The sequence below is a fragment of the Eurypyga helias genome, unplaced genomic scaffold (genome assembly GCF_000690775.1).
Source record: "Eurypyga helias isolate BGI_N326 unplaced genomic scaffold, ASM69077v1 scaffold12919, whole genome shotgun sequence".
Taxonomy (NCBI): domain Eukaryota; kingdom Metazoa; phylum Chordata; class Aves; order Eurypygiformes; family Eurypygidae; genus Eurypyga; species Eurypyga helias.
This window is the reverse complement of record NW_010270179.1, coordinates 11,217-25,439: the sequence shown is the minus strand read 5'-3', so window position 1 is coordinate 25,439 and position 14,223 is coordinate 11,217. Positions and strand designations below refer to the sequence as shown.

The window sequence follows — 14,223 nt, the reverse complement described above, 5'->3', positions numbered from 1 at the left end:
AAATGCAAATAGGAGAGTGGTAAAAAAGTAAAAAAAAATTTTTTTTTTTTCATGCACTGCTTGCATTGGTCCCTTTGAGCCCACCTTTGCTGTGGGAAGGATGCTACAAGTATGTACATGATGCATGTACTCTCTTCCTGCCCCCCTCAAGCTTTGGTGGCTTTGCAGGTCGCCTACGTGTATGCTAAGGGGGTTACCCCTGTTTCAGCCAGCCTGGCTCAGCCGCTCACTGCGGTGATGGTGACAACAGCTCCCATCCCACCTGCCACGCTGCCCCAAACCAAACCCTGGAAGCAGGCAGGACCGATGCAATAACACCAGAAATGCTGAAACTATCAGCATCCAGCCTCAGGTGGGAGCAAATCCCGGAGACAGGAGGAAACTTGCCCTTTCCCCTGGGACAGGAAGCCACAGTTGGATGCTGCCCTGTGCATATTGGAGCAGCTGGCTGGCATGCCTTTGCTCAGGGAGCCAGAGCTTTGGCTGGTTCCCTGGAGGGCTGACGTGCTGGGTGCCCCATGGGGGCAGGACCCAGCCCCCCGGCAGTGCCGGAGTCCTTTGTCCATGCTGGTTCCCTGACGTCTTTGGCCACCCCCCAAGGACTTGAATGATAGGGTTCTCGTGTCCCACCCACTGGCTGCCAGCATGTACAGGACTTCCCAGTGCCGTCATAGGATTTGGCCCCGGGGGTGCCCACACTGCAGGCAGCACCCCCTGCCACCCTGGCAGCCACAGCCTGGCTTTGGCACATGGAGGCAGTTTTGTACAGCGGCCACTAGCTTGCTGCTGTGAGAATAGAAACTTGTTTTGCAGCTGAACCTATACTGGGAGCTGAACACAGGTTTCCTTTTCAGGAGTGTGTGGTACCTGCTGTAACCGGTGCGTATGGGCCATCACTTTTCCTAAATAGGGACACCTGCCTGGAACCCAGCGGGATTTGGTCCTTCCTCATCCCTGGTGGGGAGGTGATCCTGGCATCCACATCCCTGACACAGGAGGCAAGTGGACACACTGCTGTCACGGTGAGAGCCCTGCCTTGCCCCGGGGACAAGGCTGTGTGGCAGGGAGAGATGTGGACCATTTTGGGCTGCAGCAGCAGTGCCAAAACACAGCTAAGGTGACTGGCTTGGTGGGACCCGCATGACTGGCACAGGGACACAGGAGCAAAGCTCTCATTACAGGGGTGTGCATCTACAGCTAATGATACACAGAAAGAGAAATTACTGTCTATTATTACTATTCCCTGGTGTGTGGTCAGGCCATGGGAGGCATGCTACCAAGGAGTGGAAGACGTGGTGAGGTTATCATCGCCCACATATTGAAAATCCACCTCAACTCTATGTAAGATGTGGCAGTAATCTTAACAGCAGTGACCCTAAAAATGCCCTTCCATTTTTCAGAGGGGACTCCGCAGAGGCTCTCCTAGTTAGCCTTTCTGTTTCTCTCTCCTTTAGTGTGCACCTGAGTTGGACTGAAGAGGTTGGAATGAAGTTGGAATGAAGCACCATGAGCACCTGTAGCCCTTCAGCCCACCAAGCTCCCAGCAAATTTGGCAGTGAACCCTCCATCACCAATGAGCTCAGTTCGGTTGCTTTATTTCATTTCGCCTTGCGAGATACAAAAAGAAGCCTGGGACGGAGCCGGTGCACACCGCGAGCTGCCTGGCCTCCCCTCTGGCATGCGGAGGCTGCAGCGAGCCTTTGGATACACATTCCTGAGTGGGATGGGGCAGGGGGTAGCACTGAGGCTGCCCCCCCCACCCGCTCACTGGCTGTAGTAGTAATCCTGGCCGTACACATCGTAGCCGTGCCCTTTATAGTAGCCGTACTCGTCCTCATAGGTCCGGTAGCTGTCCCCACGGGCGTACTCATCCTGTTCCCCATAGCTGCCATCAGTGGTGCCCTCGTCCCCCCGGCCATGGCCCCCGACAGTCACCTCATACTCCCACTGCTCCGCAGCTGTGGTGGCATCCGTGGGTCCCACGTCTCCTGTGGTAGTTGCCTGGGACAGCCCCTCTTCACCGGTGGTGCTGGCAATGGTGGTGGCCTCGGTTTCCTCCTCTTCCTCTTCTTCTTCTTCTTCTTCCTCTTCCTCCTCCTCTTCCTCCTCCTCCTCAGCAGCTCCAGTACCTTCCTCAGCCACCGCGGTGCCATTGCCGTGAGGTCCGTCTGCCCCCTCGGTAGTGTTGGTGCTTGTGCCATTGACACCATTCTCGTTCTCAGCTACCTCTTCTTCTTCCTCCTTCTCCTCCTCCTCATTCTCGTCGCTGTCTTCATTTTCAGAGTCGCCGCCCTTGCCAACAGCACTGTACCTGTCTCCCTTCAGGGGCCCCTGGCAGCCCTTGCCCTGGCAGGGGGAAGATAATGCAGCGTTAGTCAGGAGGTCGGAGCTTTCTGGTGCTGCATGGCATGGGCAGGTATGGGCATCCCCCTGCACCTTGCATGGCAAGGCTGCCTTTTTGGGGTGCCCCTTGTGACCCTCCCACCGGGATAATGCCCAAAGCTTAGCCCAGCTGTGGGCATCTTGCGTAGCAGACCCCCCAAGCAGAAATGGGGTGCAGGGCATTCTGTGGAGCAAACCAGCAAGCCAGCAAGCAGGCAGCGAATATAACCCACCCCATGGGTGCTCCCCTCCAGCCCCCTAAACCACACCTGCTGGGGGGATGCGACGTCTCCTCCCAGCCCGCCCTGGCTGTCACCGGGGGCTGCTCCAGCAGTGTGGCCAGCTGCCTCGATGCCAGCATGGGATGGCTCCTGCAGAGACAGGGAGAGTGCAGGTGCTCAGCAGCAGGAGCAGAGCACAGCCCTCCCCACAGTGAAGGGGATATGCTGTATCGCTGCATGGTCTTTGGGCACTGTTCCGAGTTTCCCGCTTTCCCATGTGTCTCTCCCCGTGGGAAAGACTGAAAATGGGAAGCTGCTGCAGGGCAGCCTGAGCCATGCAATTAAGTGGTGGTGGCTGGAGTCGGGTGTTCCAGTTCTGGGTACACATTTTGCTTTACAAAGCACATAAAGGTTTGCCTTTGGAGTTACCTCCCCCAGTTTCCAATACACAAAGCAAGCCACAGGTGTACTGCACGCAGACATACCAGTTGTCCGTGGCTGGCAGCAGCTCAAAGCCAGGCATGAGCCCAAACCCCACCAGCACTGGTCAGCCCCAGAGACCCCCCAGCAGGGCAGGTCTCAGCACGGCGCACAGCGGTCCCCTCAGCTAAGGGCAACGACTAACCAAAACGTGAGCAGAGCCCAGAGCAACCCCTGAGGAACTGGTGGGGCTGCTCCCCCTGCCCCCAGCCTGGGAGGAGAGGCACCCTGCCACTGGCAAATGAGCCCAGCTGTGGTGAGTCACTGACATCCCTGCCACGAGCCATCCCTTCTTTTTCCATGCCAAGACCAACGATGCTCACCCTGGTGTTCTGGGCGAACTCAGACACATAAAATACGGTTGCCAGAGAAAACCCAGGCTATTTTCATCTCCACTGGAGGAGCCACCAAATTGCATGGTGCAGCTGGCTGTGCCAGTGGGTAGTCTTTACATACCTACAACTCACCTTGGGGCTTTCCATCACAATTTATCCTGCTGACCGCCCCCTGCCAGTGAGGGCATGCAGCATCCCTTCCCGGGAACAGCCACTGCTCTCGTGCCCTCAAAATGAAAGAGCCAGCCCCAAACAGCAGCTGCATTCCTCCACATCACTTCATTTCTTCCTTGAATGAAATTCCCCTTTTGGTCATCTCATCCCACTACTCAAAGTTATCCCTATTGATTGCAGTGGTAGGGGAGGGCAACAGGCAGAAAGGTACAAATTGCAGGGGGGTGTTGGGGCTGCCCCAGCCCCAGACAAGCCTCCAAAGGAGGTTTTAAGACCAGATGCCCAGGCTTACACTCCTGTTAAAAAGACCCCTGATATTAGTATTCAAATAATTAAATTAAAAATAAAAGAGATTAGACCTGGCACACTGGTTTCTAAGCATGCTGGATCCCTGTCTCAAAGCACCTGTGTGACTGAGACCACTGGATTATTTCTGAGTGTTTGCAGCCTAGAGGGGCACAAGAGACCTTTGTGATCCCTGGGAGTTTAATTTTGGACCTGGGTGACTCCCACAAAGGCAGTGGTGCCCGAGCTCATATCAACCCAGCAGACAGGAGCAGCATTACCGGTCAGGCTGGTACAAATGTCCATTTCCCAAAATAGCATCGGTTTGAGTCCCCCCACACGTGTGCATGCAGACCATTACTGTATTTTCCATGGCAATATTATCAGCACTCTGGGGGCAATGCGTCCTGGAAGGGGAAGGTAAGAGAAGCCCCTAGGCAGGCCCTTTTGCCTTGAGAGCGAGCCTCCCTGCTTCTGCCCCTTGGTCCATCCTGCTCCTTTCTGAGCCACTGAAAATGGAAACCCGTAAAGTTTGTTTCAGGCTTTTTTGATGCATCCCCCGCCCATCCTCTTTAAAAAAAAAAAAAAAAGAATAAAAAGGAGGAAAATAGACAAAAAATAATAAAATAAAGCCAAGAGTAGAAAATCCAGTCACATCCAGTGTGCAAGGCTGTGGGTGGTCAGTGGCCACAAACGCTGATGAGCACAGACTACAAAACCAAAGAAAGGTCCCAAATTCCCGTATTTGTTTTGCAGGCTGCTGGTTTGCCATACTCACCCCCCCTTCCTCCTCCTCCGAGCCTTCCCCCTCTTCCTCCGATGAGTCACTGCCCTAAGAAGAGGGAAAACCAAGCTGTAGCTGGGCTGGTCTCCATGGGTGTCACGAGCATGACGGTCTCAGCCCAGCCCTGCTCAGGCCAGCGGCAGATGGGGCGCAGACCATGCCCCCATTTCATTTGGGCCAATATGTCTGCATTTGGTGAGTGGCACAGCAACAGCAACCCCCCCGAAGCACCCACCTGGTACCGTCGCTGCGGGGGATGCACATAGGCGTATCTGTACAGGTAATACCGGTGCCTGTTCTTGAACACCTACCGGGAGAAGAAGGGGGTAAATCCCATCAGGCTGGGGGCTTGGGTACACAGGCGTGACCGAAACGTCCTCATCCTCAAGGCCAGTGCTGTGTGGGGCTGGGCATGTGGGGTGGGGGGAGACCCTACCGCATTTTCTTCCGAGTCGTCCGACTTGGTTCGCCGCAGCCAGCTCTTGACCTGGGGGAAAGGCTGGGATGTCGTGTGCCCCACATCAACCCCAGTAAGGGGGGGGGGGCCCACTGCCCGGCACTCACCGAGAAGGCGCATGCCATCCCCAGCAGGCAGATGAAGAGCAGGGCAGTCCTCATGGCTGCTTTCTCTAGGAGTGGCAAAACATGGCGAGAACCTGCTTTTCAGCTGGAAAGCACCGTTGCCTCCCCCAAACCATGCAGGTGTTTGTGACCACATGGGTGAGTGGGGAGAAGTGAGGCTGACCTCCAGCCACCTCTCTGTGGGGTCACCCAACCCTGCCAAAACCCAAATCCTTCTTTTTTTGGGCAGATCTGCCTCAATTTCCATGAATACATTTTGATTTTGCAAGAAGCCACCAAGTACTAGAAGAGCGAGCTTCACCCGGTAGCAGATGCGCTGCTTTCCCTGAGCAGGACTGCTCGCTCCTGCTTCCCCACCGCCTGCGAGGGAGTCGGGAAAACCAACCCCCACTGGAGGTGTGACAGAAGCAGCCGTCAGGAGCGCTGCTTACAGACCAGGGAGCAACTCACCCAGGAATTACACCACGAAGAGCTTAACCTCATGGAGGAAAAATAAATAAGCAAACAAATCAATGAATATAATTGGCTTTTACAGCCTTCCATTGACAAAAATAGCAGTGGCAAGGCATCAATGCAAGGAGCTCCCCGTAGGCATATCCAGGGGGGAGGCTTGGCTCTGCGCAGGTCCGAGCTGCACCCTCTAAGCACCAAAACCCGACGTGCCCTCCTCCATCCTGACCCCAGCAAGGAGTACACCCAACCCTTGCCAGAGCACCCCAGCTTCTCCCAGGTCGGGATGGTCCCGGCATCCCACTGGGCTCAGTCAGGCCCACTAACCTTCCTTATTCCTACCCTTCCTCCAGCGAAACCCACCATCAGCTGTGCTGGGGGGAGTTGTTATTATATTTATCTGCACTGGAAGTTTCCCCACCTTCGTTTAACTCAGCCTAGAAAACAACTGGCCACGAGCTAGCTTTTGTGGCCACGCAGTGAGGCTGGGATGCTCGTCCCCTCCACCCGAATGCTTCACGAAGCCACAGACCCAGAAAAGGGCTAAAAGCAGCATCCAGCAAGCCGAGCCCTGCCATCCCCTTGGAGAAAGCAGACAGCAATGCACAACCAGGCTGGAAAAAGCAGCAGCAAGCTTACCCCGTCACAGCACCGACAGCTACCGTAGAGTCGGCCGGCACAGATTTCCTCCTGCTGCTGCCCCACCGGGATATAAAGTCTATTTTTGCCCCCCCCCAAGCCAGTCGCCGCCCTGCCCGGAGTGACGCCAGCCCGCCGGCATGTGCCAGAAAACCCCCAAACTTCAACGCCGGCAGATTTGGTGCACAAACATAGCGCCCCGCGCCGCTGCCAAACCCGGGGAGGTTTGCACTGCGCCGCTTAATTGAGGGTCTGGCCTCAGGGGAACAGCCGGGAGGCTGGAGGGTATAATAACACTTTGGGTTTAAATTAAAATAAATATTGGGAAATCTGTTCTCAGGGGGTGCCTACCTCCCTTTTTGGGAAATCTGTCACTGTTTTTTCAAGGAGACAAAAAAGGCCAACCTCAAAGGCCTGGCTCCACAGTCACTTGGGCATAGCCATTAGACAAAAAAAGGCTAAATCCAAACAAATCCCTGTCCAGGCTGCCTGCAGAGGTGAAACGGGCCTTGGGAAACGAGCAGGGAAAGAAAAGGTGACTTGGATACAGGTGTCACCAGCCTCCCTTTGAGAGCCATTTCTGACATAGCGATGGTACAAAATGCACGTCTGATTCCTGTCTTGTGCCCCCAGAACCACACAGACCCACACAGGCGCCCGCCTGGCCCTCTGCTATACAAAATCAGGTATTTCCCAGCTGAAATCCAGCAGCTCTGCACACACCTCCAGCAAAGGGGAATAAGTGCCCAGGACAAAAAAAACCCCCACCCTCACAGCCACCCAAAACTCAGCAAGGACCTTGGTGGCAGGATTCGGGCAGTGGTCAGAGCCCACCCCTCCTGCTCTGCACCTGACGGCAGGGGATAAGGGCATGCAGGTGCTGCAGCTGCCCCCTGTACCCACCTATGCAGGGACATCCTTTCTCCTTTCCCTATATTTATAATTTCCCAGTGGAATTTCAGCCACACAGTGCATTTCTGCTCCCTCTTTTCCCGATTTTCCCTGCATCTCCCAGCAAAGTCCCCTTGACCCTCCTGCATACGCCCAGGCTGCAGCAGCTCAGGGCACCGTTCCCTGCCGAATGCAGCTTTGCTTTCCGCAGTGACAAGGAGAATTGCAAATCCTGCCTGATGCCTTTCAGCCCCACAACCCACAGAGGGGGAATGGCAGGGCTGGAAAATCATGCCTTTGAGCAGGTCGGTGATGCGCAGGTTAGCCAGCGACGGAACGATGGTGATTTAGGGCAGAAATATCTGCTTTGCAGTGCAAGACCTGAACGCTCGTGTTTCTGCTCAAAATTGGGGGCAAAAAGCCTCACCCACATCCAGGGGAGCCCAGTTTGTGTCTGATTTTGATTGGGAAGCAAGGGATTTCCAGTTAACCAAATTCCCAGGTTCGGACCAGAAAGACAAAGCTTTTTATTTTGTTGTTACTTTGCCTTCCTGCTCATCACCACATCAACACGGTGGGGAGCTGCTAACTGCTGGTGAAAGGCCATGCACAATGCATGCTGCTGGGGGGGGAGAGGTGCCTTGCAGCCCCCCACGGGTCCACAGCCCTGGCAGCGAGCCCAGGCCACATGCCCACCATGCAAACCCTGGGGCTGCGAGGTGCAGCTGCGCCTGGCCCGTGGGCCTCAAAGCCCCTTGTGTCACTGCGAAGAGCCATAATTACAAGGGAGGCCTGGAGTTGGTGCTTTGTGCCAGGAAAACCCACACAAAACAAAAAAAAAAAAAAGGGGGGGGGGGGAAGAAAAGCAGCCATGCAGTTTTCCAATGCCAGTGCAGCAGCCTCCGGTAAAGAGAGACACCAGCATCGTGAGGGATCCAGCCCCATGAGGCTGGGGTGGCTGGAGGGGCTGCCCTGCTGGGGGGTGATGCAGGGGGGCACAGGACAGAGATGGCCCTGTTTCCCACTGCCCCACGGCGTCATGGGCTGCCCTGCGCAGGAGAGCAGCCGGCACGTCCGCAGCTTTGAGCTTAAATTTCATCAGGGCCGGGGAACAGAGAGTGCTGGTGGGAGGTGATTGTTAATCTAATTAAAGGGCTGCTGCTCCAGGCTGCTTAAAAAAGAGAAAAGTGACTATAAAAACGCATATTTCACCCAAGATCCCTAAAAAGCACCAGGATAATTAACGTGTGCCAAAGTGCTTTGCATGGCCAGCACCTATGTTTAGCTCCCAGGCTAGGGAGCAGGTGCTGCCTGGGCAGGCCACCAACAGCAGCAACATGCAGGGACACCAGCAGGGAAGCTGCATCCCACACATTTCCATTTAAAATAATAATAACAATAAATAAAGATTTTAAAGCATCACATCTCAGGGTTGGAGCATCGGTCTCTTACTGCTTTTGCAAGAACTCCGTCTCTCCGAGGCAGCAGGGCTTGGACAGGTAACCCGTTCGCCACAAAGCAGCGCTTGGTATCTGTTACTAACAGCGACTGCAGGATCTGACCGCTCGATGAAAATAATCCTGCCTTTGTAGGTGAACAGCTGGAAACAAAGCATGGAACAGCTCCCCTGCCTCCGGGGAACATGCCAACAGGTGACAGCAGCAAAATCCCATTTTTTGGGAGCACAGCGAGACAACGAGGCAGGCGTGCAGCATGCGGCTGACGCGTGCAAGCGCCACGGTTCCCCTTCTGCACTCCCACTGCTTTTTTGACGCGCACAAGTACGCTGCCGTGTTGCTCACCACGTGCTTTGGCGAGTGAGCCGGGGGTCAGGCAGGTAGCCCCGCTGCCCTGGCACAGCGGGCGACGACGAACCCACCAGGCAGCTGCTGCTGTGCCCAAGCCCTGCTGTCAGTCCAGGACCCAACGTCGGTGGGGTTTGCGGCAGCTCTGGGGTGCAGCCGGGTGGGCTTGCAGCCAGCACCACCAGGCAAGGGGTGCTGCATACAGTTTTCATGTAACCGACTAAGACCGTGGAGACCTCGTGGTCGGAGCATCCCTGTCTGGCACAGGCTGACATGGCTCCTTTGTCCAAGCTTAATTATTATTTTTGCAGGGCGGTAAACGAGCGGAGCAGCGCGCTCCCGCCTGCCTAGGTCCACCGCGGGGCAGAGGCTGTGGTCGGGGCTGCACAGTCCTATTTCCATGTCCTGAAGCTATTCTGGAAGGAAACCTCAGGGCTGAAAATAAGCCGAGAAAACAAACCCAGGAGGACACTCTGAGTATGGTGGGGAGAGGCTGAGGTGCTGCTCCAGCTAGGGAAAGGGGCACCCCTCCCATGCAGTACAGTGGACAGGGCACCTCCAAAACGGGTTGGGGGGGGGGGGGCACTGGAGATAGAGCTTGCCCTGGCTCCCACTGCTGCACACTGCTGTCAGGGACAGGGGCATGTGTGCTATGGCCATGAACTGGGGAGCAAAGTGATGAGCTGGGAGAGTGTGCACCAGCAACAGCATAAGAATAAAGGATCCCTCTCCCATTCCCATTACCTCTCATGGCACAAACCCAAATGCAAAGCAACAGCAGTTGGGCATGCAGAGTGTTATTTTCTTGCCAGCAGTTAATTTTAGTATAAAAGCAGACAGGAAAGACACCTAAAACACATCACATATTAATCTCAGTTATCAGTATGCGACCTTTACACATTGGCCCTCTGCAACTAAACATTTGATACGGTTTTCCTTTTTCTCTGAGGCAGGAGACCAGATAAAGGAAAATAATTCTATTTACACGCCTGGCAAAATGTGGGCCACAAGTAGCTCTGTAACACAAGCACTTTGATGAAGCCTGAACTCTGGGCAACAGAAACACAGCAAATCACTGGGGCAAAGTCACAGGGTTATCACAAATCTCAGGTCCTCACATGTTGGATCAATGTCTGCATAGCATATTTCCTCTGGTTTTTGCCTGTTTTGTTTTTTTTTCCAGGAGGAAATTGTTGCACACCAGCTAAAATATTTATCAGGACTGTTTCTGCCACCCGTCTGCTGCTTCCACCTACGTGTGAGAGCCCTCGAACACAGCCACATGACAGAAACAGGACAGGAAAACCAAATAAACAATAAACACCCCAAAAGACCCCATTTTTGGGATGGGAGCAGGCATAGAGCCTGATTTTATTGCAGAGGTACCCACCAACAACCTGCACACCCAGGAATCGAGCTCTCCACCAAAATGACACCAGTGTCCCAGGAGAGTCAGACATCTGGATGGCACGGAGGCATGCTGCTCCCCATGCCACGCTGCTCCCCATGCCACGCTGGCGATGGCTGCCTAACCTCCCCACCATGGCATGCCCTGCTCGAACCTGAAAAAAAACCCTACATTTGGGTTTAAAAAGTTGCCATTTGGAGCAGAGGCAGAGAGCACTGCGTGTGTCAGCAGGGACTGCCACGCTTGCACCGGGTGTTTCTTGCTGCATACGTGCATGAGCTGCACGATATCTGTGTGTGGATCCATACATTCACAGACAAGCACGTCTGTTGCAGTAAATGCCTTAACACCCAGGCACTCATTTGATTTTTGAAAAAGAAGGCTTTGAAATTTTTCATGCTGTAATGAACCTACTTTTTGCTCTGCAGGTGAAACAGCATTGGGTCCCAGGCAGGTGCTGCCTCTGCTCCCCACTTGCCGGTTCAACTCCTGTTTTCAGAAACCCAACGCCGTCCGCTACAACAAAACACCAGCTCTTTGCAGCTTTGTGTTTCAGGGTGTGAAAACAGAAAAGCCTGAACTGCCAACCACTTGCTCGCTCTGCAGCTTCAAGGTCTCCACAGCGAGCCCGGGGGGTGCAGTACAGGGAGATGCTAATGCTTGCTCTTTACATGCCATCCTGCGGTGCCCAACTCCTTGGGGCAGTGCTGGGGGGACCACAGAACTCCCTGGACACAGATGAGCCGGGGCAGGGGGAAAGTCATTGAAGCGCACGGCAGCAAAGGGAGCTGGAAGGAAAATTTCCATAAAGCCTTCTGAAGGTTTGCAGTATTTTGGGGTTTCACTGAGGCCAGAGGCTGTTTTCCCACGGTTGAGACGTTTCTTTTGTTCAGATTGACGGCAGCAGCGATTCCGTCAGAGGTTTTTCCTCCCCATTGAAAAGGGCAGAGAAACGCAATCAAACCCTCCTGGCCTCACCGCACGCTTGGCAAGGAGCTGTTCCCATCACAGAAATCTGTCACAGGGGGCACAGAAAACGTAGGCCCACTGGATTGTTTCTCCCACAGATATTCCCATTTTGCTAAAGACAAAGGGGCCAAGGAGAAGCCCTGCAGCCGGCTATGGTGCTCAGCCCATACTGGGAAGCCCAGGGCATCTGGCTGGGCTGCCAAAAAAGCCGCTGCTAGATGGAGAGGTGCTCTGCGGGTTCTGAGGGTCTCTGTTTCTCCCTCCAAAGCCAGGAAGGTAATGGGGTTGAATAAATGCAGCTTGTGTGCCGTGGCTGCCCCAAGTCCAGCTGCAGCAGCCGGGCTCAGCGCTCCTGCCTCCCACCGCTTTGGCCACACCAGCTACTTATTAAAAATAGGGTTTTTTTCTTCTTGGAAAGAAGAAAAAAATAAACAAGAAACCTTCCTTTTAAGATGATCCAGACTCGTGTTTTCACAAACCTAAATGCGACCAAAAATATCTGCTTTAAACCCCAGTGCTGATTCCTGGGCAAAATCACTGTGTTCAGCTCTAGAGGCCACCCCCAACAAACAAAAATGCCATGTGGGTGGATAGAGAAATGCATACATTGATGTGGGCATCTTTTATCCTTGCCTAACCCTCGGGGCAACCTGACCCTTACAACCTCACTGCACAATCAGCCCAAAACAGGAACACCTCCAGCAATGGCAGAGCCCATGGGCAACCTTTCCAGCTGCTTTTCCTGCCTGCCCAACAGCAGAGAGCAGGAGCACTCCCCTTGGATGCTCACTGTGCGCAGGCACGTGCCGCAATAACCACGCACACACGCTGCTGTTAAAAATGCCTTAAAGCCCTCAGAGCAAGCATCTTTTGGCCACGCTATCCCTGGCCGTCAAACACCTCACCCTGTGAAGCGCTGCCCACCACCAAGCCCCTCCAGATGACAAGAAGGGTGACTCTGCACAGGTAAACAGCATTTGATGGGGACAGCCAGGTGCCACCAGTGTCCCCAAAAACCTGCCCATGCTCAGACACATGCTGCCAGGTGCTGGGCACATCCCTGCGCGGGGCTGAACAAGCGGCTCCCTCCCTGCGGCCAGGCGGGAGGTTTCCCCAGCGAAGGGCTGAGTTTTCCCCATGATGCCTGGGTGGGATGGTGCCGTGGGAAGCCGTCCCAGCAGTCAGCAGCCAGCACTGGCACTGGCTCCCCGGTGTTTGGGGAGCAGCCAACCACCAGGAGGCAAATTTCGGGCGTTGCTGGCAGGGACGTGCGTGCAACCACAGCACGTCCCAAGGAAGGCACACGGAGACCCACGCAAAGGGGACCCACGTGCAGAGGGAGCACAGGCAGCTACCCCTCCAGCACAGGGTGCAGCGGGGTACCGCGTGCACTGTTTGCAAGGCACACGCCCCTCACACTCAAACTGAAGCCAAATCAACACAGATTTTCTCTCTGTGCACGAACGAGGAAGACGAGTGCTCGCTGTCCCATTTGCAGCGGGGGACGAAGGCGAGCCGCCCCCTCCCCAGCTATGCCACACTCGCACAAGAATGTCTTGGCCGTCCTGCTCATGGGCCAGGCTCACTGCAGAGCTGCAGGACACCCCTTGTTTTCCTGAAGGGACACCAAAAAAACCCTTCTGGTCCCCATCCTCACCAGTTGTCCCCATGCAAATGCTACCTCCAATGGACCCTGGGATGTGACCCAGCCCTATGGCAGAGCCAGCACCCAACCTGGCCCTGCAGCCTGAGCAGCGGCAGCACCTCTTGCTGGGCACGGGAGAGTTCCAGCAGCCTCCTGCCCCGCACCACCACACAGAGGAGCCAACCAACATGTCTTCACTACCATTTTAAACCAGAGTGACAGCTGTCACCCAGCTGGTTTTGCACCTCTGGGCTGCTTTTGTGGATGTAGTGGGTTTTTTAGGTAGAGCATTCAAAATACTTGGTCTGCGCAAGGAAGGTCAGCAGTAAAACGTAAGACAAGTTTCAGTGCCCTAAGGGTTAACAACCTAACCTGCAGCATATTCTACTTTTGAAAAAGTTAGGGTTTTTTCCTGCAGCCAAACCCAAGATTGCCATCTTTCACCCCAGAGATGGGGCTGTGCACCAGCATTTTGGTACCCACGACCCTGACAGGCATAATCACTGCCACAGCATGCCCAGCTCCTCACGCAGCTCATGGCCAAGGATCCAAAACGTAAAGGGCAAGTCACAGCCAAGTGTGAAGCAGAGACGAGCAAGGAGGCAGGGTCAGAAAAGAAGCTTGTTCCCAGGGCAGCAGCGTGGGGAAGCTGCTCGTTGCAGCGTGGAAAAAGCTTACACAATGTGGAAATTAAAACATAAATTCCACTAAAACCAAAAGCTGGTCAGCTCCCAGCTTTTGTAGTGGTGGAAAAAGGTCTACAAATCAAGTGCAGTTTTGCTGTAAGTAGTAAAAAAATATTTCATTTCTTTACAGGTTCTTGAATTCGGTACTGCAATGCCCAGCAATGCCACCTCTGATCCAAGGCAGCCGAAAGGCACGCACCCCCTCATGCTGACCCTTTGGAGAGCATCCCTTATGCAGCCACAACTCCAGGCTGCAAAACCATGTAACCGTGTGGCTGCGCAACAGCCCTTGGCTTCCTCCGTCAGCAGCAGTACCCGTGCTGTACAGCTCGCCATATGCACGTGAACAAGGAAGAGGCTGGGTGGGATTTTAAACAAATGATGTGTTGTTTGCTTGCTTGCTGGTAGGAAAAAAAAAGAGGCACATAGAGTAAAAGAGGATTTACCCATCATCTACCTGCTCACAATGACCTCTTTTCCCTCACTC

At 54.4% G+C, this 14,223-nt stretch overlaps 1 protein-coding gene across 1 annotated transcript; it reads right to left on the bottom strand.

Moving 5' to 3' along the window:
* Positions 1–1,764: 1,764 nt before the first annotated feature.
* Positions 1,765–5,279, bottom strand: LOC104514620 (bone sialoprotein 2-like). The gene is made up of 6 exons (XM_010158357.1): positions 5,226–5,279; positions 5,098–5,148; positions 4,897–4,968; positions 4,656–4,709; positions 2,652–2,753; positions 1,765–2,346 (listed from the first exon to the last, which is right to left on the bottom strand). The coding sequence occupies exons 1-6, from the start codon at positions 5,277–5,279 to the stop codon at positions 1,765–1,767; spliced, it is 915 nt and encodes a 304-aa protein (XP_010156659.1).
* Positions 5,280–14,223: the final 8,944 nt, after the last annotated feature.

Excerpts from the sequence above, each read along its gene's own strand:
- LOC104514620 (XM_010158357.1), bottom strand. The coding sequence starts at position 5,279 with ATGAGGACTGCCCTGCTCTTCATCTGCCTGCTGGGGATGGCATGCGCC. Across the intron at positions 5,149-5,225 it reads GGATGGCATGCGCCTTCTCG|GTCAAGAGCTGGCTGCGGCG; the intron begins GTGAGTGCCGGG and ends CCTTTCCCCCAG. Across the intron at positions 4,969-5,097 it reads ACGACTCGGAAGAAAATGCG|GTGTTCAAGAACAGGCACCG; the intron begins GTAGGGTCTCCC and ends TTCTCCCGGTAG.